The following is a 27,505-nucleotide window of genomic DNA, read 5'->3' as shown; positions in this document are numbered from 1 at the left end:
CACATTCATAGATATAGATAGAGAGCGATATAAGTATAGAAAATTTCCAGAGTTTAAAATTACAAAAAGTTATGTTAGTAACATTTAAGAAGAAAATGACATTAAGTATCTAAGCTTCCTGAAGTTATGAAATATATAACTCATCCTCTAAAAGTGTATTCATCAAGACTGTATAAATTCTTTATAATCTTTTAATGTCTAACATACTCACCCTTTACTTAATGAGTACTTAGATACCTGAGGACTGAGGAATTTAAAAGTATTTGGATCTGCCTTTATCTGGTTTAAGAAAACCCCAGACTACATCTCTGTTTGAACTCCTTACCAAACCTCAGCATGCCTTTCATTATGAAAGTGAATTCATTTTCTTTACTTGAGTCAAAGGTAAATAGCTTTCTTTGGAGAATCTCTATATTAACCCATTATTTTTCTCACGTATCCTAATAATTCCAATAATACAGCTTGAGAACTTGGGACTGGTATGATCACTTGGAGAAACAAATTCTCTAGACCATTTGGGACATCAAGTAGCAATCAGGTTCTGTTCATACAAGTCAAATGCTTATTAAATTTATTCTAATGTTTGGTAGCTACACTTTCCCCAACACCTTATAGTGATATCCTCCTCCATCTTTGAAAAGAAAAAACAAAACTCAGGTTAAAGTTGCTTTTTTGGTGGAGTGGGGTTGGGGTGGGTGCTTCACTTGCTGAAAGTATCCCTGGCCAGGATAGAAGATTTAATAAACCAGCAAAACAAAAATGGCTTATTTCCCTCCTTCCATCCTCCCTATTTTCTTCCTCCTTTTCTTTCTTTATTCAACAGTTATATTAACTATGCTTATGGTTCCAGGCATTATGGAAGGAGTGTCCTGTGCCAGGTCATTGCTAGGGACATGGAATAACTCAGAGACCCCAAAATCAGATCTCTTGAAAGAGTTGGATCTTATTTAACACTTATTGCACATTCACATAAATTCTGTCCCTCAAGACACTTTCACAAAAGACGTTTCACCTTGGTCTGCAGTTGTGGTAGCCCCTTTCGATGACCCAATAGCATTTTATAAAATGTTATGTCCAAAAACTTCATACAGTTAAGTGTGTTGTTGTACTCTTTTTGATGGGAGCTTACTGTGGTGGAAATAAAAATCATTTAATAATTTGAGCCATATACTTTGGATCAAAACCTTGAAAATGGGTAGATAATAGGAAATTATCACTGACTCATTTCATGTCAACATATGCAATGAAATGCAATGTGAGCACACTCTAAAGAATTTGGTCTCGCGATTTGCATCTTTTAGGGTTTACAGTACCTTGTTGTCTATTTTTTCACCCATCAGAATCTCTAATTTCTTATTTTACTTTTTTTTTTTTTTTTTGTATCTACAGTCCTTTGAACGAGTGTTGGTAGAAAACAAGCTGCACGGCCTCTCTCCGGCCCTCTCTGAAGCCATCCAGAGCATTTCCAGATGGGAACTGGTACAAGCTGCTTTGCCTCATGTCCTCCACTGCACTGCAACCCTGCTGTCAAACAGAAACAAGCTAGGTTGGTGCTCCTGCATTCCTTTTTCAACAGATACCATTGTCCTCACTTGTGGTAACTCATAGAAACACTCACAGTAACAACCTGTATTACTTACTATTTTCCCAGGCACTGTGCACACATTCTCATTGAATTCTCACAAAATCTCCCTCACATTGGTATCACTGTTATCTCCATTTTACCAATGAGGGGACTAGTTCTCTTTCTTTTAATTTTCTAATTTTAAAAGAATATGTGAATATATTCTCCTTTTAAACATTAGAATATTATAGAGAAGCTAAAGAATCTCTTTCACCTGCTCAAGATGAGTTCTAATCAGAGTCGTCCCTTTGCCCTCCCAGCGCCTAAAGAAACCACCTTCACGAATTTGGCATACTCCCCTCAGATCTTTTCCCAACTCTGTAGTACTATGTGCGTGTGTTCTTGTGTACACATATGTATTAATTTTCTTGTTTAGATTATTTTGCAGATTGCTTTTCCCACATGGCATTATGTCCTAGCCATCTACCCCAAGCTCTTCTCCATCCAGTTCCTTCCCCTGATTTGGGTCTCTGCTCAAATGTTACCTTCATAGAGGGGCCTTTCCTAATCACACTGTCTAAAATCTTCAGAGATAATACTCTCAATCACTATGCTGCTTATTTGGAAATATATGTAGATATCTGACTGAAGAGATGTGACGCATGTAGTTTCTTTCCCTGTGACAGCATATAATTCTGCAGAGATTGCAGCCAGTTAGAAAGTCTCAAAACAGGATTGAACCCTCCTAGCAGTGGCTGTAAGTGGTATAGAGGAATGCTAGTGCATCCCAGGAAATCAAGTCACAGCACAAAGCAAGGATGTTCTTCCCAGTCCCGAGGTTGACATCTGTCATTCCGGCCACAGAGTTTGCCTTAACCTGACTGTGTGGTTGTCCCATGCAGGCCACCAGGATAAACTGGGTGTCGCTGAGACAAAGCTCCTTCATACCCTGCACTGGATGCTCCTGGAGGCCCCCCAGGACTGCAACAGCGAGCGTTTTGGGGGCACAGACCGAGGCTCCAGCTGGGGTGGCAGCAGTAGCGCGTTCATCCACCAGGTTGAAAACCAGGGTTCTCCAGGGCAGCCTTGCCAAAGTACCTCCAACGATGAAGAAGAAAACAACCGAAGGAAGATCTTCCAGAACTCCATGGCTACGGTGGAGCTCTTTGTGTTTCTGTTTGCTCCTCTGGTACACAGGATCAAGGTAAGCAGAAAGCGGGTGAGGGCTAAGGGGAGCTAGAGGTCAGATGAGGGTGGGCTTCAGATGTTTCCGTATTTGGCATCTGTGTCTTTGTACGATCTTATAGCAAGCCAAGACATGAAGAGCTTCATTTCTATATTAAACGATTGAACATTATTGCAAAACCATGATTCTCTTACTTAAAAATCTTCAGTGGTTCTCCATCTGCCCCAAGATAATGCCCAACATATTAAACATGGACTATAAAGTCAACTGTGATGTGGGGCTTAAGTCCTCTCTTAATTGATCAACTGAAAATCCCTACTGGCCACCTCGTGATCCAGTTCTGGGAGCCATGTGAACCATTCCCTGAATATGCACTTGCTGTTTGCTCTGCCCTCCTTTCCTTCCTCCGTTCCTTTCATGGTTCTTCAAACTCCAACTTCAGTGTCATCATTTTTCATGAAGCTTTTCCTCTGTGCTTCCCCATGTAGATTGAGTCACTATCTCCTTTGTATTTCTACAGCATGTTGTAGCTGCCTCTATTATAATGCAGGATCTAAGAGCAGAAGTTTACACTTTTTATGTGCTGTGGACTTTTTGATAGCTTGGTGTACAATCTAAGAATTGCTTTTCAAAATATTTTTAAATGCATAAAGTACAAAATGTAGTATTTCATGGAAACAAATTGTATTCAAATACAATTATATACATGTACCCCTTGGATCTGAAAGAGACATTATTTTAAATCATAGTGCTACCACTTTCTAGCTGTGTGATCTTGGTGTTATTACTTAACCTCTTGGATCCTCCATTGCATAAAATTGTGGATATTCAAATACATGGTGAATATATGTGAAGACATACTACATGGAAAGTACGTGATAAAAAAAAACAAGTACTGTACATGGAAATAAATCAAGAACTATTTGTTACTTCTGTGAATGAATACATTACAATATTCCATCTAAGTGCTCTGATAGGAGATAAGAAGGAATCGATCTGCTCAGCTGTTCTTTAATAGAATATTAGGATCTTAATTCGATTAGCTCCGTTCCATGGCTGGTAGAACTAGAATTGTGAATTCCTGTAAATTCCCAAAATGCTTCACATGCACTGGCCACCTTGTCTATCAAAATTGTCAAACGATATTAAATGCTGTTAAATTGCTGCTTTAAAAGCATTACACTTCCTATTTTTAAAAGTGTTTAGTAAAGGTTACACTTAATAGAAAGCATTACTTTAACTGAGACGGTCCCCCGGGCCTACTGGACCTGCAGGATCTGGCTCCTTCCCCCCACCCGGCCTCATCTAGCTCCATGTCACTGGCCTCTCTCTTGTTCACTAACTTGCAGGCTTACCAGAGGCTCATCCTCAAACTCAACTCATTCGTTTTTGCTTTCAGGTCTTTGCACTGGTTTTTCCTTCTATTTGAAACACTTACTCCCACCTTCCAACCCCTAAACTTTCACATAGCCATGTTCTTCTCGTCAATTTACTCACAATTCAAGTGTTACCAACTCAGAAAGTATTTCCCCGGTTACTTTAGTGCCACTAGTACATGACTCTACATTTTTTTGTTGTTTCCTTCTTAGCATGTATCAGTACCTGAAATTATTTTATGTGTTTGTTTACACGTTTGTTGCCCACCACTCCCACCAGAACAGAGGTTCTTGACCAAAGTGACACTGCCTGTCCAGGTCACAACTGTATCTAGGAGTGTCTAGAATAGTATCTGGCATATATGAGGCAATCAATAAATATTTAATGTCTGTCACTTAATAAACGCAACTTATCAGAAGCTGATCCAGGTGCTAAAAGTAGCAATGATATGTAGGTACATAGTTCCTAAAACAGAAAGGGCAAGAAAGAAAATTCATTAAAAAAAAAGAAGATAACCTATAACATGTCTATTTGTAGAGAGAGCCTCTGGATTAAAAAATGTGGAGGTATAGGAGTGGCCAGAATGGCTATAATTTTATTTGAAAACATGCTGTGAGTTCGAGTTTTGGAAACAGGCCTGCATTAGAATCCAGTGCTTTCTTCTTCCTATTCTATGTAGAAAAGACTTTGAGCAATTCACTTCTTTAAGCCTCAGTTTTCCCAACTATAAATTGCACATTAGGATAATTTTATGGAGCACTGTGAAGATTAAATAAAGTGCTCAAGCTGGCATACAAAAAGTCATTAACAAATGGTAGTTTTTAGTGTTGGCATTTTATTGCTATTGACATTATGAATAATTAGCAGAAGGCGAGCCAGATCTTTCAGGGAAGACCACACAGATAGTTGAGGAAAGCTGGCTCAAAGTCCCCAAGTTTCACCTGTGGCCTGGGTTGGAGTATTTATAAGGAAATAAAACAATGCCTGTGAAACACCGCACAGTGATTAATGCACAGTATTGTATTGTAACAATTATTGTTGGCTATTATTACTAGCACTAATGTTTTATCATTTTATTATTGCTATGAGAAATATTGTTCTAGATGCCATAAGGAACAAAAAATATTAATGAATCAATAAACTTCCCCACAAGGCTTTTTTTCATCTGAGTGAGGGCTTTGCTTTTTTCAGTGTAGTGAGCTTTCTCAATCTTGGCACCACTGGCATTTGGGGCCAGATAATTTTTTGTCTTGTGCATTGTAGGATATTTAGTAACATCTCTGGCTTCTACCCACTAGCTGCCAGGAGCACCTCCTCCCTCCGAATTGTTACAACCACAAATGACTCTAGACCTTGCCAGATGTCCCTAACGGGTGGGGAAGGGTGAGAATTGCCCCTGATTGAGATCCACTGACCTAGATCTTTCATTTGCTTGCTAGTTACCAGGCCCTATCCTCCTTCCCTTTCTCTAGTGTACCCACGTGCACTGCTCCTCACCGGCACCATTCATGGCCTTTTCTCCCTATTCTTCCCTTGTATTTGTCCTTCAGAACTTCAGCCCCAGATCAAGACAAAAAGCTACCTTTTTTATCCCAGCCCCAGAGATCTGCATGCTCCTGGGGGAAAACCAGACAACCATCCAGCCTGGTGTTTCTACAAATTGTGGCCTCAAGCTCCATGTGCTACCCCACCTGTCAGTCCTTGTCTCGACTCCCTCGAGTGCCCACTCCGAGCTCAGATAGACAGTGTTGTAGATAGAGGCTTTCACAGGACACGGTGCTGCAGGAGGCATGAAGGGCTGAAATCCCGTCTAGCATGAGCCTGTGCCTCCACTTCCTCCCCTCCTCGGTCCCTTCCACTTGCTTCTGCTTTCCTCTATTATGTAATAGTTTTTATGTATCATTTCTAATTTTTACAAACACCCACAGGAATGTAGATTTTACCAAAGAGGAAACTGAGGTCAAGAGAGGTAATAATCAAGTAACGGAGGTGGGATTCAAACCCAATTCCATCTGATTTTCTACAAAACTATACTCTTCCTTATGTTTCTGTGCTGGAATTCTTCTCACCAAAGTCAGAAACAACCTCTGAGCTATTGGACCTAATGTTTACTTTGCTGTCCTCATTTCTCTCAGATGCATTTGAACTTACCATCATTTCCTCTTGAAGTTTTCCATTCGGTTGGTGACACTATACTCTTCCAGTTTTCCTTGCATTCCTGGCTATTTCTGCTTTATCTCCTTTGAGAGCTCATCTTCTTTGCCTACCTCTCTAACATTGGGGTTCCACAGAGATGTAGCCTGGACCCCTTTGCACTGCTCATTGTATCTTCTCTTTGGGAGACCTCATGCTTCATTTACTATTTGTGTCCCAATAGGCTGAGGTCACCTGATTTTGTATCTCTAAACTAGTGTCCTCTCCTGGCCTCTAGACCAACTTTGTCAACTAGCTTTTCCAAATAGGTAACCTATAGGCATTTCAGATTTCCCCTGGAATGACCATTGTCCTAATGTTCTGTATTTCAGTTGGTGGACGCATTCACATGAACTCAAAACCTAGGAGCTTCCTTTGATTCCTCCTTCATCATTACCTACACATGCCACTAATCACAGAGTTCTATTCATTTTGTTTCCTAAATATTTCTCAAATTTACCTAATTTTCTTCATCCCTATTGACTTCCTTAACCCAAGATTTCATCATCTCTTGCTTGGGCCTCTTACTTGGGCCACTTTCTAACTGGATTTATAGTCTCCTGGCTTGTCTCATAAAATCCAACCTCAGCACCAAAGTGATCTCTCTAAAATGCAGATTTGACCACATCACCAACATACTTAAAGTAATTTATTGATTTCTCATTATACAGAGGATGAAACTCTAGCTCCTTAGTGTGGTAGCTGGGGGCTCCATGACCTGCCTGACTACCTCTCCTGCCTATGAGTTCCAAATACTTGGAATCTCCCTAAGAATATAACATGCTTTTCTCCAGACCGATTCTCATGCTGGTCATGTCACCTGGAGGGTCCTCATACCCCACCCTCCTGCCTAGAAAAAACTCCTACTCATCCTTTATGACGTCATTCAAGATGCTTCCTCTTCCCTTTGCTATCTCTATAATATTTGAGACATATTTTTATTATTTTTAGTTTATTATCATCTCTTTATGTCTCTCTCCCACTAGATTCCGAATGGTTTGCGAATAGGAATTATCATTGTATCTTGGGTGGCTAACATAGTGTTTGTGTTTTATAGGCATTTAATTAATATTTATTGAATGAATTAGTTTAGTAATTAGCAATTAAATTTAAGTGACATCCTTTTGTAAGACAGTGTATATAATTCAATGCACTTTTATGCTTTAATTTATAACTAGCTTAAACATTTTACATGAAATCAATAATCTGAAAATTCTGTAAAATATTAATTTTAGGCCACATTCTCTTGATTTGATCATAGTCACTCCTTCAATAAATATTTGCTGAGTGATTACTACATGCTAGGCACTGTTCAGAGTGCTGGAGAAACAGCATGGAATAAAATAAAATCCAAGCCCTCCACGAGGTTTTTATAAAATTCATATGTTTTAAGTAAACAACTTTAAAATAGAATTTAAAATAAGTAGTTGTTTAAGTAGATGTCTCTAAGCTACTAGCAAACACATTCAGAATTGCCTCATGTCATCGTGGAAATAGACTTTCATTACAAGCAAGAAAAGAACCTGTAATGTGGAAATGTTGATTCTTTGAATGTTTACACCTTCTAGTTTTTCTCAGAACCTTTCTAGACCACCCATCCCTCAGCTGTTTGATAAAGAGTACCTTCTCCAACTACAGAGTTTCTGATCATGTGTGCATATATCACATTGGAAGACCCATTAATGGGGCTAGAAGAGGAATTAGTGTCCCAGAGTTTACACATTCAACCAACTTAAGAGGACTTACAAAGGAACACATCAACATAAGAGTTGGCCATAGGTTCTGCAGGTATTCAGGTCTAAAGAATGATCAGATTTAATTGGTGTTATTTGGGGGAATGTAATATATGCTCCATCAATCAACAATTATGTATTGATGTTCAAGGAAAAGTGCACAGAAGGAGTTCTCAACTTATCTTCAAGAAATATATGGTCTAGTTGGGGATATATCAAACAAAACAAAATGATGACAGTAACTGTCACTGAGTGCTAAGTGTCACATTGATAGAACAGATGTTACAGGCCAGGATGTCAGTTTAAGAGAACTCACTTCCTGCTGCAATGTCCATTGGCGTTTTATTTGTGCCAAGGTTAATTAGAAGAAATATGGAAAGGGACCAATCTTCAAAATTAAGAAATTATCAAAACCAGATCAGTGGAGATTTAGCATTCTGCATTTCTGGAGACAAATCTGATATACTTTATACACGGTTAATTCTCTGCCTGCTGGATCTAATACCACACATGATACCATGCAGACTTCCCCATGTCCATTTCAAGGGAAGTGGGGTGCTTTCCCCTTAACTTCAGATCTGTCCATCTAGCTGTTTACTCAGTATGTCTAGTTGAATGTCTAACAGGCCTCTCAAACTTAACATGCCTAAAACTAGGGTCCTGATATCCCCAAACCTGTTCCTCTTTCATCTTGCCCATCTTTATCAGTGGCAAAGCCGAAAAAATCTTTGACATCTCTTTCTTCTACACTCCACCTGTAATCAATTAGCAAACTCTGTAAACTGTGTCTTCAAAATGTATCCAAAATCTACCACTTCTCATTTTGTGCTATGCTAATGCCCTAGTCTAATGATCTTTCATCTAGATGATAATAATAGCTCCCTAAATAGCCTCTTTCCACCCTTGCCTTTTTCCAAACAATTCTCAATAGCCTGAGTGGTCCTATCAAAACATACATAAAGTAATGTCATTCCAGTACTCAAGACCCTCCCGTGGCTTCTCGTGTTACTCCGTAATTGAAGTACTTACTATGACGTATTAGACCCTATATTATTTGGAATTCAATAATGTCTCTGATCTTACTTTTTCCTACTCTTCTGTCTTTCACTTGACTCCAGGCACACAGTCTCTTTGCCATTTCTTGACAAGAAAGATATACTTAGGATCTTTGCACTTCCTGATCCCTTTGCACAAAATGCTTTTTCTGGAAATATCTACACAGCAGCTCCTTCATTTCATTCAGATCCTTACTCAAAAGTCACCTGCACAACAAGGCCTTCCCTGGCCTTTCTGTCTAAAACATCAGCACCTTGCCTGACACTCCCTTTCACTGTATTACTTCTCCTTTGCAATCAAGAGCAAGGATTTTTGTATGCTTTGTTCACTGTTGTATCCCAGAACCTAGCATAGGACCAGCTAAACAGTAGGTGATCTATAAACATTTGTACAATGGATGTTAAATGAATTTGACCAAATGCTTTATGTGTTTTTCTAATACTGCCACTAGGAGTCTTAGATGCTTTTCTATCACGGATGCTGCGGTGGTGTCAGGATCTCAGTCTATAGCTTACAGAAGAGTCCCCTCTGTACCAATGTGGAGATTTATTAAGGGATTTCGTCCAGCTTTCTAGTTGAAGCTTCCATTGATACTGAGCTACAGTGATTCAATATTTGCAGAGTCGATTTTTTTCCTTTTTTTCAATTTCTTTCTAGCTCTCATCCTTCTAGATCAGTGGTTTTCAACCATGGCTATGCGTGAGAGTCACCAGGGGGAGCTTAGGAAAACCTCACAGCGATTCTAATTTAATTGGTCTGGGTAGGGGAGGACGTGAGACCTGCGCGTCCTAGGTTTTAAAAGCTCCCCAGGTGATAATCATATACAAGCCAGGGTTGCCAATCACCACCCTAAGTGAATTCCTGGGTCTCAGTTGTGTTCATTAATCTGTAATCACACTCTCTGTTTCCATCTCTATGTTGTTTTAAGAGACTGAGTTGTTGAACATGTAACCTCAGAATGTCATATATTTGTACTTAAACAATTGCATTTTAAATATCTCAGCCACTCAAAATGATGTAATGATGAAGCAGAGAATGTGCTCCCTGGAAGAAACTTTCAATTGTAGATAAATTGAATGAGTGTGGGTTGTAAAGTCAGTGCAATTTAGCAAGTATTTATTGAGTACCTATCACGCACCCAGTTCCTAATGCTGTCTTTAGCATCGTGATGATGACAGGGGCTGTGGGGGAGGAGAATGCTGGCTACATCTCTGCCTTCAGGGAATTAAAAATTGTTGAGAAGGCAACAATACAAAATAATATGCTAAGTAGGGTCTAACTATATGTTCCTGATTCCATGAAATGCATGAACGAGAGATGGACTGGAGAATAGAAAGTCAAAATAGCCAGCATCTGAGGATATTGCCTTATGAGAGAAAAAGAAAGACAATTAAGTCAACAAGAGGAATAATAGCAATAACCACAAGTGAAGAGATCTGCCAAGACCCCTGAAATAAAAAGGCCTCAGTCACTGCTAACAGAAAACAGTAATTTCTGTGTTTCAAGCTCTGCCCAAAGCTGCATCTTAATTAATTATTAATTTTGCCTAAAGCAGACCCCCATGATTTCTATAGTAACTATGATGATGATTTAAGGCTATTGCTTTGCCCTAGAATCACTCATCCGAGTGAAGAAGGAAGGTCTTAAAGATCATCAGTCTACTTTGAAATTAATCATGTGAATGATGTTCTTTTTTACAGTTTTAAAAGGTTGCTTTCCATTTATAGTTATTACAAAATATTGGCTACCTTCCCCATGTTGTACAATATATTCTTGAACCTATCTTATACCCAGTAGTTTGTGGCACAGACTATTGGGTGAATGATGTTAGTTGTTGAATTGACTGGTCCCTTCAGCCAGTTCTTAGACATAGATCTTCTCTCCTCCCAGGAATCTGACCTCACGTTTCGACTGGCCAGTGGGCTTGTTATATGGCAGCCCATGTGGGAGCACAGACAGCCCGAAGTCTCTGGCTTCACAGCACTGGTGAAGCCCATCAGGAACATCATTACAGGTCTGTAATTCGGACACCCAGTGGGATGGTCTCAGCGTACATAGGAGTGAGGGTGATTGGATGATTTGCTCTTTAGAAACCAAGAGGAAGAAAATTTCTCCAGGGAGTTATCTAGGTGCCCCAGGTACAGGGCTCATTTACATGATGAGAAATTCCAAACTAGAAGCACATGCTGTTGTGTTGTATGACTTTGGGCAAATTATTTAAACTTCCTATGCCTCTGTTTCCTCATCTGTAAAATGGGAGTCAAAATATCGTGTTACAAGTACTTACAGGGTTGTTTTGAGGAATAAATGAGTTAATATATGAAAAATTGCTTAGAAGAATGCCGGGCATATAGTAAGTGAATAAGTGGTAGCCATTATCATTATTTCATCATAAACATCATTATGGTAGATGGAGTAGGAGCTCCTTAATAATCTCGCCTTAGTGTTTTTTTTTTTCTATCAAAGCATTTCATTACAGGAATTATCTAATGCAATAGTCCTATCCTCGAATTGTATAAAGAGTACAACATGATAGCTTGAAAAGTGCCCGGAAGTTTCATGTTTCACCCCAGATCTGTCTCTTACCATGTATGTAACCTAACCTCTTTGAGGTTTCTATTTCGTTAAAATGGAGATAAAAATACCACCTTATGTAGCTTCATAGTCTGGAGTAAATAGGAATGCATATAAAGTGCATGTTTTATAGAGAGTGCTTAATTACATACTTCCATTCCCAGCCCAACTTTTAGCATCAATAACAAAATTTAAAAAGAGATAAATTATGTGGGAAATCTACAGATGCATGTATATGTGTATGTATATATATATATATATATGCGTGCGTGTATAAAATATATATGGCTTGTTTTCTTTATCAGATTTCTCTGCAGACAGTGGAGAATTATACATGTAAAAGAACTTTGTAAAGGGAAGGAAACCATAAACAAGTTTTTACGTGCTTTATTTTCACCCATAACTTAACACAAACTTGGAAAGTTCATAGTATGTTAAGGGATTTTGTAAACTGAGTGCCATATTATTCATATATGTGATAAGATGCTTATAGTGAAAAAACATGCTTATTATAGCCATTCAGAAGATGAAATTTTTTCATACAGTAAAAGTAGACTAATCCCACAATTATACAAGGCTCAGTCAAAAGTTATCCGCACTCCGGTTATATTAAAACTTCTGTTGGCCTCACTGTCTTATCAGCACTTTCTGTTCAAGGCTGCTATCTCCCCAGTCACTGCTGGTGCAGGTATGAACGGGTTACATCAGTTCATCTGTAATTGGGGTGTGAGCAAAAATGGATGCCCCACTTGTGATTTGCATGAAAGAAGAGCAGCGTGCAGTGATTCATTTTTTTGTGGTCTGAGGTTGTTCATGTCCACACATTTCCACCCACACTGTCGACACTCTGCAAAAACTTCGTTTTGAGGTGTTAAAGCATCCTCACTATAGTCCTGATCTTGCCCCATCAGACTTTCACCTGTTTGGTCCCCTGGAAGTAGCCCTGTGAGGAAGAAGCTTCACTTCTGATGAAGTGAAGACAGCAATACATTCGTGGGTTGCAGCTCAGGCTAAAACATTTTTTAATGAGGGAATATGAAAGCTTGTTGACAGATGGACAAAGTGTATTGAAAAGCAAGGAGATTACGTTGAAAAATGATGTATTTATCTTTTCTAAAAGTTAATTAAAATAAATTCTGCAGCCAGAGTGCAGATAATTTTTGACTCACCCTTGTATGTATATAATCCATTAACTATTGAAATAAAGTGTAAATTCAAGAGTAACAGTTTATCATAAGGTTCAGTTATCAAGGAACTAAGTAAAGGTGTTATGCTCAAGTGATCTACTTCAGAATCCGTGGGTGGAATGAGTTTAATTTTGTTGAATTAAAACTATCTGAGAGTGAAGACAGATGTACAAGGTTAAAAAACTGAAAACAATAAAAAAAAAGGCAAGAAAATAAAATATGCTACAGTAGGACAAAACTATTACAGAAAAGCTATATCTTTATGTTGATTAAATAAATTTAATTAAGAATTTTTTTGAGTCGTATCACTTTTCTATGTAAATGGAGAGGTCACTTCAGATGTAGGTCTCTCTCTCTGATTGTCATAAACAATCATTTAACACATGTATAAAAATTAAGGAATCATGTCCCTCCATGAAAGCACCCAAGCTATTCACTCCCCTCCCTCCCACCTTTGCTTCTCAGCAGTTCACAGTGGTTTCCTTACCCTCTGCTCAATGCCTGTGGACTTGAAATGGTGCGCATTGAGGGGAAATTAAACTCAATTTAGCATGGCCAGAAGAAAAAAGAATAGCACGTGGGTGACACTACTCTGGTCTCTTGATTTGTAATTTGGTAAATCACTTTGCCTCTCAGCACCAGTTTACTCCAGTTAAATGGGGCCTGCCATCTCCTCTTCCCACTGTTCCTGATCCTCCAGTAAAGATGTGACTGGTTTGAATCTTACCCCAGAGACAGCTTAATGTGTTCAATGAAGCACGCATCCTGTAGCCAGATAGCCTGGGCTGGAAACTTCTTGTAAAGGTCTGTGATCTTGGGGAAGTTAAATTCCCTGTTCCTTAGTATCTTCATCTGTAAAAATGGGTCTAGTAGGATACCATAAGTTATTACAGGATTATTGTAAGTGTTAAATCAGTTGATATATGTAAAACGCTTAAAACAGGACTTGACAGATATTAGGTACTATTTAGATGTTAACTGTTACAATTTTTAGTATAGCCAATTTATTAGCATCTTAACCTATTGAGGCATAGTGAATAAATCATATCGATATTGACAACCTAGAAATGCTAAGATTTTTGAATTGGTTATTTGATTTCTCTTACAACATATGCTATTAAATGTCTTCTTTCAAGGTTTTATGATCGATTAAAATGGGTTTTTGATTTGAAAATGGAATGAACTTAGGCAATAAAATACCTAATATTACTTATATAATCTTATAAAATTTGTGATGGGATTTAATCCTTTTTTGCAGCTAAGAGAAGCTCTCCTATCAACAGTCACAGTCAGACCTGTGAATCACCAAATCAAGACACAAGACACAGAGAGGTGAGTGTATTATAATCATGAGGAGAAAGGTGGTCATTCCTTGAACTTAGTGTAGTGAAGGGTAAGACTTGACCAGTGCTTTAGCTTAGTGGCTAGCATGTAACAGTCAATAAATGTTATTTATCATTATTCATCCCACATTAACTAAGGTATCATCTTGTTCTCAATTATTGAATCTCCTAATATTTTCTAGGCAACCCCAATATAGGTACAATAGTACTGCAGCGGTGGGGAAGGAAAGGCGGCTTACAATACAGCACCCTTTAAAGAAACTAAAGTTTAGTCAGGAATCAAGATCAATCCACACAAAACAGAAGATGCAGAAGAATATAATTTAGTATAAATTCATCATGCAGTATTTGATTCAGAAAAGAAAGAAATGAAGGCCAGGGTAGTTCAAAGTCACATAGACATTTATACTGTCATTAATTTATTACATGTTAGATGACCTGCTTTCACTTCCAGTTCAACATGTGAAAAATACAGTTTACTGCTTTCCACCAAAGTTGGATCCTTTTTCTAATTCATGCATTATTGCCAGGAGTATCATCATCTTTTTTACCCTCAAAACTGGAAATTTTGGTGTCCTAGTATATCTCTTACAGAGCAATTGCTAAGTATAGACACTGTGATTTATATGCTGTATTTCACTTGTTCTAAGATGTACATTTTTCCCACTTTTAACATATTTGAAATCTAGTGTATTTCATGATCTTTGGCCTCTTACAATCTCCCTGCCTGGTATAAGTCTTGATATGGTTGTTGTTCTTACAGCACAGATTTGGTCACTTTCAGCACCCAGGTTTGCAGAATCAGGGTCAGTGGCTCAGAAGAATATGTCAGAGGGGATAGTGAAGCATTCTTTTAAGAAATAACACTTTTAAGAAATAACACTCTTGAAACAGAGGAAATTATTCTATGGAAAAATATATATAAACACCTCTGAGTTGAAATTTCTAAATGTGAAAAAATTTTAGGAATACTTACACAAGTTTATTTCACCTATATTTTCCTTTTTACATATACATGGGGTGGATATATAATTAAAAGCTCTGCATAAATAAGGCTGATAGACCTTTTAGTAAGTATAAAATGTCCTCACTGATAAGAAGTGTCCTAATTTAATTAATAGAATTTTTTTTCTTAGTCATATATAAAATAATGGTGCATCATAACTTGAAGACATCTTAGATACAGTGAAATATGTAAGTCCTACATTTCTAGTCTCTAAATCTCTCCGTTTGATTTCTTGCTGAGTCATATTGTTTCCTTTTCATCCTATTTGCTCAGATGTGCACTGCTACCCTTCTAAATCCAGGTCCTCCTAACTAGATTGCAGTGGGAACCACCTGATTGGATTTTCTACCTTTAGACTCCCTGGCCTCTCATAAATATCAATTCATAATGCCTGACTCATCTTCCTAACGCATCATTTATTTATTAACTCATCATTCCACAGAGGCTCATTATATACAAGATGCTGTCCTTTTATTATATCCCTTCCCCCTTAGGAACCTTTAGTGGATCCTGTTAACTGTCACCTCAAGACCAAACTCCCCTCCCTGGCTCTCTGTGCCTTCAACCGTCTGGCATCATCCTTCCTAGGTGACCCTGATTACCCCTTCAGTTAGTTAAGCACTGCTCCCAGGATGCAGAGCATGCAGTTTTAGCCCCTGAGTCTTTCCTCAGGCAGTTTCCTCCTGGGGAATGCTCTTTCCTCTCAGGTTGTCTGTCTAAATTGTATCTTTCTTTTAGGGACGAATTTAGATCTTGGCTCCCCATGAACTCTTGTCTAATTACTCTGAATCTGCTACCGTGTCCAATATGATAGCCACCAGGCCCATTTGGCTACTGAGCACTTGAAATATAATTAGTTTGAATTGATTGAATAGTCTGAATTGGTGTTAAGTATAAAATGTACACCAGATTTTGAAAACTTAGTATGAAAAAATGTAAATATCTTATTACTAACACTTATATTGATGACATGTTGAAATGAAAATTTGGGATTAAATAGAACATATTATTAAAATTTTAATTTTACCTATTTCTTTTTACTATTTTAAAAATAAGACATATGTCTCCCATATGTGGCTTGCATTATACTTCTATTGGATGTGCTGCTGTAACCTGTATCTGCCTCTCTTTAACTGTAAGCTCTTGATTTCAAGCTTTAGGTTCATCTAATATTTTTTCTTCTCCAAAACATCTAACATGAAATACACATAGTATGTTCATGCTGAAGGATTCTTTGAGTAAGTTCAGAGGATGTATTTCATCAAATTTCTAGTTGTATTTTCTCTCTATGCATCATGGTTGAACAATGCTTTCTTATTTTACACATGAAAATAGAAATTGTAAGGGCTAAAATGCTATGACCAGTTTTGAGGGTCTTTATCTTTTAGCAAAGAATTTTATATGTAATACTGATGGAAAAATATCTCACATTACCTGGGCAGAATTACATTTATCAGCTAAATGTAATTCAACTACTCTGTAAATAAAGTGAAATGAATTTATACTTACAAATCAAGGTCATTGTATCCAATTGGAAAAATGTATTACATCCCCCCTCCCATGCGTAATGGGAAACCCTGAACCTTGCACTTTCATTTTTATGTTTTGGCTTTGATTTGATTAGCTCTTTCTAACCTGACTCTTATTTTCTGCCTCATGCCTCTATTTAGTTCACCTCAGTATTGACATATCTTTGATGAATTATTGGTTTGTAGCTCTTCCCGTGTAGATACTGGATATGGAGGTGAAAAAGAAAAGAATCAAGGGCAAAATGAAATAAAGGACATGAAAGTACATAGCCTAAGGCTTAGAATGACACAGGTGCCCTCTAGAAGCCTGTTTCCATTTGCTTTTAGATGAAGGCAAAATCCCTTTGTCTATGACATTATATTTAACTATGCTGCAATATTTTTTAATTTTAAAAACAATGTATGTAATATGATAGATAATTCTAGAGGATATGCCTGAAGGAAAAAAACCCACTAATCTGCTGCCTCCACCCCCAAAAAGGGAGTCCAGGTGGTCTCTGAAACGTTCCAGTCAGATTCCATCTCACCCAAGGCCACCATCTCAGGCTGCCACCGAGGAAACTCCTTTGATGGAAGTCTGTCCTCCCAAGCTTCCCAGGAAAGAGGACCATCGCATTCCAGGTACATGATTGCAATTTTAGGGACAAAAACGTATCCCCAGCTCCCCAAAATTAAATATGCATTTCTAGCTACTTATATAGCCTCTGTCCCTTAAAATGTGTAAGTGCATAATACATGTATGCATATTCTTGGTCAAAATATAGTTAGATTAATAATTCCAGAAATGAGCTATGAATAGCTCATTTAAACATGCTCGGGTAGATGTGGAAAGACATGTCTGATTTAATGAGATGTCTGAATTGAATAATATTTTAAATATTTAAATGCAGAAACTCAAATCATGCTATCAAAAAATTATGTTGCAGAAGTGTGAAAGGATCTGCTTTAATGTATAAAAATACTTCATACCAGCAGATCCTTGTATTAAAAAATGAGTGCTTTTGAAGTACTCACAGGGAATTCAGAAGCCTATTCTTTGTAAATATTCCAAGGCTGCCTCTGTTAGCTTGTGTCATAGTTAATTTGCTTACCAACACCTTCCCTAGGGACAAACATTAATCCACTTCTTCCTACTCCCTGATAAAATTATAGAAGCCTGGATTCATAAGGTTTGCCTTTGTACCCATCTATAAACTCCGCCTACGAGGGGAGGGTCACTAAGACCATTTGTATATCTCTGTTTTCAAATGAGGTTACTGATAGTATTTTAAAAGGAGGTATTTTTAAAGTAGTTTTATTGAGGTTTAATTTGCATACCATAAAATTCACACATTTAAGTGTACAATTTAATGATTTTTAGCAAATGTACAAAATTGTGGAATTATCAACACAATTCAATTTCAGAACATTTTCTACCACCCAAAAAACATCCCCTCTGCCCACTTCAAGCACTTCCATTCCCACACACTGATCCAGATGATCACTTAGGATGCTTTTGTCTATATACAGTTGCAATTGGATACTTCAGATAAATGGAATCATACCATATGTGGTCTTTCCAACTGCCTTCTTTCCTTTAGTACAGTGTTTTAGATCATAGCATGTACAAATAGTTTGTTCCTTTTTATTGATGAATAGTATTCTGTTGTATGGATATATTACATTTTTTTTATCCATTCATTAGTTGATGGATGTTTGGGTTGTTTCTAACTTTTTGTCTATTGTGAATAATGCTTTGATGAACATTCACATATAGGTTTCTGGATGAGCCAATTTTTTTATAAATTTATTTATTTACTGGCTACATTGGGTCTTCATTGCTGTACACGGGCTTTCTCTATTTGTGTCCAGCAGGGGCTACTCTTTGTTGTGGCGTGCAGGCTTCTCATTGTGGTGGCTTCTCTTGTTGTGGAGCACGGGCTTCTAGGCATGTGCGCTTCAGTAGTTGTGGTATGTGGGCTCAATAGTTGTGGCTCACAGGCTCTAGAGGGCAGACTCAGTAGTTGCAGCACATGGGCTTAGTTGCTCTGCAGCATGTGGGATCCTCCCGGCCCAGGGATCGAACCTGTGTCCCCTGCATTGACAGGCAGATTCTTAACCACTATACCACCAGGGAATCCCTGAGCAAATGTTTTTCATTCTGTTGGGTAGATACCTAGGAGTGGAATTGCTGGCTTGTATGGTAAATTTATCTTTAATTTTTTAAAGAACTATCAAACTATTTTCCAAAATGCACCACTTTATGTTCCCATCAGAAATGTATGAGGGTTCATTTTTCTCTATATCCTTGGCAGAACTTGTTATTGTCTTATTATAGCCACTCTAGTGGTGTGATGTGGGATCTGATTGTGGTTTTAATTTACATTTCCCTAATAACTAGTGATGTTAAGTATATTTTCATGTCTTTATCAGCTATTTGAACATCTTCTTTGGTGAAATATCTATTCAAACCTTTGCCCAAGTTTTAACTGGTTTGTTTGTCTTCTTATTGAATTGTAAGAGCTTTAAATGTATTCTAGATAAAGATCCTCATACCTCCCCCACCCCCAGAAAAAAGATTCATAAATATTTCCTCTCAGTATTAACTTGCCTTTTTGTTGGTAATTTTAAAATGATCTACCTCCTTCTGGCACCAGAACCAGGCCACATGGGTACAGTATTTTTTTTAAAGATTTCTTAGAATTGTTGAAAGCATAGACCCAAATGAATATAATTGCTTTTTAACCAGAATACTATGTTCTGCTTTAAAAAAGCAATATGTAAGGAGTTTATGTCTTTATTTTGGACTTTAAAAGCAAGTGCCTCCGTTGAATGAACTTTTGCTGGTTGGGAATATGAAATTTTGACAGCAACTTTAGTTGTGAAAGCAGGGATTGTTTGTGGTTATCCACATGATTTACTGTGCCAGGTCAGTGGTGATAATTTATTCTTCAAATCATATTTTTAATGTGGCAGGAACCCTGTGAGGATAACCAATTCAATCTCCTGTCTCCTTGCTGATACACTAACCACATTTTAACCACTTGGACACTTTCAGCAATGAGAAAGTTAGTATTCTCAGATGAAACATTTCATTTTTAGATAACTCTATTTAATGACCTTTTTTAAAAGATTGAAGTATAATTGATTTACAGCAAAGTGATTTAGTTATACATGCATATATATATATATATTTGGCATGTCCTTTTTATTTTTTATTTTATTTATTGTTTATACATCTTTATTGGAGTATAACTGCTTTATAATGTTGTATTAGTTTCTACTCTTCAACAAAGTGAATAAACTGTATGTTTACATGTATCCCTATATCCCCTCCCTCTTGAGCCTCCCTATCCCACCCTTCTAGGTCATCACAAGGCACCGAGCTGATCTCCCTGTGCTATGCAACAGCTTCCCACTAGCTAGTTTTACATTTGGTAGTATATATATGTCAATGCTACTCTCTCACTACATCCCAGCCTCCCCTTCCCCATCCTCCCCACCCCCCCACCACGTCCTCAAGTCCATTCTCTACTTCTGCATGTTTATTCCTGCCCTGCCACTGGGTTCATCAGTACCATTTTTCTAGATTCCATGTATATGTGTTAGCATACAGTATTTGTTCTTCTCTTTCTGCCTTACTTCACTCTGTATGACAGACTCTAGGTCCATCCACCTCAATACAAATAACTCAATGTCATTCCTACTTATAGCTGAGTAATATTTCATTGTATACATGTTTGGCATGTCCTTTGTATATTTGACTAAATTTTATCTTTCTGTAGTTTCTGTCTATGGTTCTTGTATTAATTTTCTATCATTATGCAACAAATTACAACAAACTTACTGGCTTAAAACAATACACATTTATTATTTCAAAATTTCTGTACATCAGAAATCCAGGCACAATTTAGCTGGACTCTCTGCTTCAGGGTCTTACCAGACTGAAACCCAGGTGTCAGAATGGGCCTACAGTCTCATCACAGGCTTGACTGGGGAAAGATCTACTTACAAGCTTTTTCAGGTTGTTGACAGAATTCATTCCTTGTGGGTGCAGGACTGAGGACCCTGTTTCCTTGGGGCTGCTCTCAGTTCCTAGAGGCCACCCACATTTCATTGCTATGTGGCCCTCTCCCCAGGCTACCTCATAATACAGCAGTTTACTTCTTTAAAACCAGCAAGGGAGAGAAGTTTTCTCTAATTACAATCTGCTAATATAGTCTTCATAATATAACATAATCATAGGAGTGATGTCTCATTATCATTGTCATATAAAATAACCTAATCACAGGAGTGACATGCCATCACTTTTGCCCTATTCTCTAGGTTATACAAAAGTCACAGACCCTGCCCAAACTCAAGAAAATAGGATTATAAAGGGTATGACCACCATCAGGTGGGAAGCAGGGGTGGCTCTCCTAAGTGTATTCATCACTGTCCTTTTGAATATGTACAGACCCTTCTCATATTACTGTTCCACTTATTCAAAAGTAACCATCATGATGACCCCTCCACACACTAAGACTCTCATTTTATTTGGTGACAATAACTCACTAACAAAGTTATCAACGGTATAATTTAATCATATTTAGGGGGAAAGTAGCTCCTTGCTACATAGACTAAAGAGAATAACAATAGGAACTACCTGTCATTGGACATCTCCTATGGGCCAAAAGCAAGAACTAGGGTCTTTACATTCATAGTTTTATCTAAATTTTCATTTATTCATATATTCTATATCTTTTAAGTGTATTCTAGACAGTAGGGTTGTTTCAGTGTCCAAGTTCTTATCCTCAAAGAGTTCATTTTCTAAAAACGTAGACAGCTAAAAGAGAGTAAATGCATAAATAAGTAAAATTATTTTCAGGTTACTCTAAGACTAAGAAGGTAAAAGCAAAGCAAAGGGATGGGAAATGGGTCCTTTCTCATAAAGAGCTAAATGATATGAAGGAGACAGCCTCAGGAAGATCTGGGAAGAGACTCTCAGGCAGAGGGAACAGGTCTAAAGGCTCTGAAGTGGGAATAAGCTCACTGTGTTCCAAAAACAGAAGGAATGCCAGTGTGACCAGGGGCTAGTGGTGAGCAACGGGGTAAGGTGTAGGGAATCAAGCCAAAGAGGTTATTAGGGTCAGATCACGGAGAAGCCAGGTGGCCATGATAAGAAGTTTGAATTTCATTCCAGGTGTGAAGAAAAGTCACTGGAGTTGTTTGAGCAGTGGAGTGACATTAACTGAATTAAACTTTTTAAAGATCACTCCAGATGGTTTGTGAATATAGACTCGGAAAGCAGAAATAGACACAGAGATTAGTTAGGAGACACTTGCCATGGTCCAGGTAAGAGAGGGTGTAGCTTGGTTAGAATGGTGGTATTAGGGGTGGAAAGGCTGAGATGAGGTTGGAATTGGGATATGTTTAAGGTAGAGCTGACATTACTGGATATGAAGAGTGAGAAAAAGGAAAGAATCAAGATTGACTTAGGTTTTTGGCTTGAGCAACTCTATGAGTGTTATTAAATTTATGATATAAGGAAGACTGAGAAAAATCATATATAAAAATATTCTGAATCTGCTTATTTCCACCTACCTCTGTGGCCACCACCAATGTCCAAACTGCTCATCACCTCTTGTCTGGAGTCCTGCAACAGCCCCCTTATGAGTCTCCTCTTATTCATTCTTGTTACCACCCAACAGAGGACATACAGAATCATGAAAAAAATTAATCATGCCACTCCTACACTGTAACTTTGTCAAAGGCTGCCCACTGCTATCAAGATAAAATTCAAAGTCCTCGAGATACCCCTCAAAGCTCCACATTATCTGGCTGCTATCTAGTTCTCCTGTCTAACATTGTGCAATTACATTCCCATCACTAGACTCCAACATATTTTGAGTTCTTTATGTGCATCATACTTCCTCTTAGCTCTGAAATTTGGAGTATATTATTCCACTTGCCTGGATGATTCTTCCACCCCCCTGTACTTAACCAGCTCCTCATTCTTCAAGACTCAATTTAAATATCATTTCCTTATTTCTTAGAGAGGCTTTGGCAGATTTTAAATAAGATCACAGAACTCCGTTCTCTCTTACAATACAAATAGCAATCATAATTTAAAGACCTGTGTGATTATTTGTCTAATACCTATTTCTGTCACTAGACTGTAAAAATCCATGAGCAGAGGGACCAAATCTCTTTTATTTATTGTTCTATCTTTAGTGCCTGGCATATGGCCTTAGTGAAGGGCACTGAATAAGCGAATGAGTTTAATCTTCACAACAGCCACACAAAGAAGACATTGTTCCTCTTTTAAAGATAAGGAACTGAAGCATAGAGAGATTAAATGCCTTACTTAAGGACACATAGCTAGAAAGTGGAAGAGCTAGATCTGAGGCCAATCCAGACAGTTCCATGATCCACACTCTTCACTACTTGCCATGAGAAGATAGGTCTTTAGGGGGACCTATCTTAGTCCTATAGCAACCTACCCGTCTCTGTAATTATGTTTTTATGGGAGCCTCTTTTCTTCTTGGTCCCTCATTAAAGGAGGAAGTGTTGTGGTTATTTGCCAAAGTTAGTCATTCCCCTGACCTCTCCCAACAGGTCTGAAACTCAGTCCCTATTTGATCCTTATCTAATTGGATCTTTTAACACTGTAACCTTGGTGGCCACTCTACCTTTCCTGACATTTCCTCCTTGACTTTTTTCATGCTATACTCTGTTTTTTGTTTTTTCTTACCTTTCGAACTGAATCTTTACAGACTTTTTCTTTGCCTTCCCCTCCATGGCCCTTCTCTTACTGTTGGTGTTTTTCTCTCCTCCCACATTCTCCATCTGAATGGTCTTATTCGCTGCCACAGTTTCAATCACTCACTATATGCTGATAACTCAAACCTTTATATCCCATCTAGACAACTCTTTTAAGTTCCAAACCATGTAATCAAGAGACTGAGAGAGAGCTCTTCCTGTACCTCCCGGGTACCTCAGACTCAGCCTGTCTAAAACCAGATGCATTCTCCTACCTTCCCTATTTTAGTAGATGGCACCACTATCAACCCAGACATCCTAGATGAAAATGTAACGTTTACTTCACCCCAAGTCCTTTACATTCTGCCTTCTTAATATCTCTCACATCCTCTCCTTCTCTCCAACATCATAGTCGCTGCCTTACTTCAGATCCTTATCGTCTCTACTTGGATTTCTGCAGGTGATCTTAACTGGTATCTCTACATTCAGTGTTGCCTCCTTCTAATCCAGTACCTATATAATGTGACATAAGCGATTTAAAATATACATCTGATCATTCTATTCCGTTGCTAACAAATCTTCAGTGGCCATCCATAGCTTTTAGGGTACATTTCAAACTCCTTAGCGTATGTAAGTCTTCATGATCATACTTAAGCCTACCTTTCCCCACTTCTCTCTTGCCACTTCTTTTTCATGCTTATTTTTGGTACCAAAATCTGTATTCACTAACAATTGCTGTACAAGAAGTTACCCAAATTTCTTAGCAGCTTAAAATGAAGGACATTTACTATCTCACAAAGTTTCTGGAGATCACAAATCCAGAAACAGCTAAGTGGTTGTGGCTCAGGGTCTCTCAAGATACTGGCCAGAGCTGCAGTCATCTGAAGACTTGAATGGGCTGGAGAGTTTGCTTCCAAGGTCACTCATATGGCTATTGACCAAGGGTTCAGTTCTTCAACATCTGGGCCTCCTCATAGAGGCAGTTGGCTTCCCCCAAAACAAGTTACCCAAGAAAGAGTGTAAGGAACCAAGATGGAAGCTTCAGTGTCTTTTATAACCTAATCACCGAGGTGGCATACTATCACTTCTGCTTTATTCTGTGTATCACACCAATTGACCCTAGTACAGTGTGAGAGGAGACTACACAAAGGTATGAATACCAAGAGGCAGGAATTACTGGGGGCTATTTTGGAGGCTAATTACAATAAACAATAATGTTAACAATGTCACCATCGTTTTATATATAATTATTACGACCATATATCTATCTTTTCTTTGTATCGGTTATTAAGTATCCTCATATTCCTTCTTCACTAATTCCGTTCTATACACATTCTAAAGAATTTAATTTAATTTAAATGTGATTTCTTACCTCAAATACTATGCTTCTGCCTAAAAAAATCATGAAAAACAATATTAGGGTGAAATGTTGAGGTCATAAAATACCCTGGAACTTATATTTCTTACATAATTTTTCTTAATCATAGTAAGCATTGGAAATTTGCAAATATAAATAGCAAATGATCTTTTTCTCCCCTGACAAAATTCAGTGTTAATGACTTTATTCTGATTTGCCTGTAAAGACAAAACCACCTAGAATGTCCAAGGTTTCCTCTTCATGGAAGGACATTGTTTTTCCCATTCTCTGATATTGCCACAGTCAGTCATCTATGTATATATGCATTCATTGACACACACATGCACACAGTCACCTATAGCACATGTAAACCTACATGTGTGAATTAGATATGAGCTCAGTGGCACTTTAGAAAAATGAATTATGTCTTCTCTTTGCCTAGCTGCAGTGGCTGGTTGCCATGGAAATGAGGCACAAGGTAGGCCTTTCAGAAAATGCTAATGTTAATGTGTCTCCATTGGAGGAGTTCATGAATTAATCAGAAATAAAGAGAACTTTAATAACAAAACAGTGCAAATATCCTAGGAACAAAAGCTGTCTGCTTATATTAAAGAAATCCAATTCACCGTCTCTTTTGCCCTGACCTTGCCTGAACCCAACATTGCTCTTCCTGAAACTCGGCAATCAGAGAACAGGTAGCTAGTTTTTAAAAATTTATGTCAGATTTCATCTTTAATTACCATATGCACAGACTTAATTTCTACTTCATTAAACACTGCATAGGGTCAGGGCTGATTTCCACAGTTCTCTGCCTCCATAGATTGTCTGCTATTTCCAAAGTGCTTTTCTGCTTTGGATGCACTCTACTGGCATTTCCCAACCCTATTTAATAATAGCTTGGTTTCCTTAAAGCCATAGTTGCTTGGAAAATATACTAAAGCAATTCCTACCTCTTTTTGATGGTATTTTTGTCATAATGTATTCTATGCATATCAAAGAAGTATATGCTAATTATAGAAAAAAATTTAAAGGTATAAAATGTTTTTTAAAAAATTGAAAATCGTCCATGAGTTCACCAGGTAGATACAATATACAGCTGCTATCAGAGACTAAAAATGAGTCTGTAACTTAGATCATCAAAATCTGTTAAGTAAATTCACATTTCGATTGCTTAATATTTAAAGAGACCCTGTTTGAAACAATGATGTTAATAGGCCATTTAGAATAAAACTTGTATTCATACTTTCACAAATTTTTCATTTTTTATTAGAGTTGGAAAAAACTATTTTATCATACCAATGAGCTGCCCCCATGCCATCTTTATCTACTTATGTAAATTTTTCTCACATTTTAATTAGATAGTTGATTAGTTAATTAAAATGACTTACTGGTTACCTAGTGACAAGTTGATTGTCTAATAATTCTGTCCTAAATGAAAAAAAGTATTGGTCATTCTTGACTTTTATTGACTACTCACCCCAATACAACTCACACTTTAAGCCAAATAAACTAGTACTTTAACATTTAAAATGAAGGTACTTCCGGTTATAAATATCTGCTATAGAATGGCCTATTAACATCATTGTTGTTTCAAACAGGGTCTCTTTAAATATTAAGCAATCAAAATGTGAATTTACTTAACAAATTTTGATGACCTAAGTTACAGGCTCATTTTTAGTCTCTGATAGTAGCCTTATATTGGTGGAATCCTACTGTTGTACACCTCACTATCAGCTGAACTCATCTGTTAGGAAGTAGGTAACGACTATAAGACTCAACTGTACAGTAGTCATTACTTTCAGTCAAATAATTTTTGTATGTAAAGACATTAATATAATCACCTGGCACCCTCAAGGACAAAACTGCCAACATATCATTCTAGTTAGTGTTTCCATATAGAAATTGTTTTGAATATTGTCTTAAAAGTATAAAAGTCATGCTTCATTTGTTTCTTGAGGACAATTGTCCTCCAATCTTATTAAAATTATTTAAGAATTACCTGGAGAAATTAGGAGTATAGGGTGAAAAAATACAAACTGCTATACATAAAATAGATGAGCAATAGGGATTTACTGTATAGCACAAGGATTTATGTTTAATATCTTACAATAATCTATAATAGAAAATAATCTGATGTATAATATATATTGTAATAATCTATGTATATACACATACACGAAACTGAATCACTTTGCCATACACCTGAAACTAATGCAATGTTGTAAATCAACTGCTTATACTTCAATAAGAGAAAAAAGATTACCTGGAGATATTGTTTAAAATAAAGCCTCTTGGGTTCTATTGCCAGCAATTCTGGATTGGTAAATTTGAGGTAAGACTTGGGAGTCAGCATCTTTACCAACCTCCCTTTTCCCTATCCCCCTTGGAATTCTCATAAAAGTAGTCCGTTGACATCACTATATAGAATGCTGCTCTGAGCATTTGAAATAATTTATGGAACTTCCTAATCTACTAACCAGAAATATTTGGGGACAGTGAGGTGTGGGGCAAAAAGTAAAGGGTAAAGATAGCTAGTCCAATGGGAGGGATGGAAATAATTCTGTTGAGCTACTAATATCTGCCTTCATCACCGCAGCCTCGTCAAGAAAACAGGCTCTTATAATAAGTCAAATGATTGTCACAAATGCTTGAGGACCTAAAATTACCCAGCTGGTAGTCG

The 27,505-nt window shown here is 37.6% G+C and overlaps 1 protein-coding gene across 3 annotated transcripts in view; it reads left to right on the top strand.

Annotated features, from left to right (window-relative positions):
- The window catches only part of UNC80 (unc-80 homolog, NALCN channel complex subunit), a 208,004-nt gene that overhangs the window by 2,636 nt on the left and 177,863 nt on the right, over window positions 1–27,505 (top strand). For all 3 annotated transcript variants that reach the window (XM_057745745.1, XM_057745746.1, XM_057745744.1), the window contains exons 3-7: window positions 1,390–1,546; window positions 2,467–2,768; window positions 11,000–11,123; window positions 14,129–14,202; window positions 17,230–17,369. In XM_057745745.1, coding sequence (XP_057601728.1) covers window positions 1,390–1,546; window positions 2,467–2,768; window positions 11,000–11,123; window positions 14,129–14,202; window positions 17,230–17,369 — 797 coding nt within the window. The remainder of the gene's footprint in view (window positions 1–1,389; window positions 1,547–2,466; window positions 2,769–10,999; window positions 11,124–14,128; window positions 14,203–17,229; window positions 17,370–27,505) is intronic.

Source organism: Hippopotamus amphibius, chromosome 8 (assembly GCF_030028045.1).
Source record: "Hippopotamus amphibius kiboko isolate mHipAmp2 chromosome 8, mHipAmp2.hap2, whole genome shotgun sequence".
Taxonomy (NCBI): Eukaryota; Metazoa; Chordata; class Mammalia; order Artiodactyla; family Hippopotamidae; genus Hippopotamus; species Hippopotamus amphibius.
The sequence above is the reverse complement of the archived record's forward strand: the minus strand, read 5'-3'. Positions and strand labels throughout refer to the sequence as shown.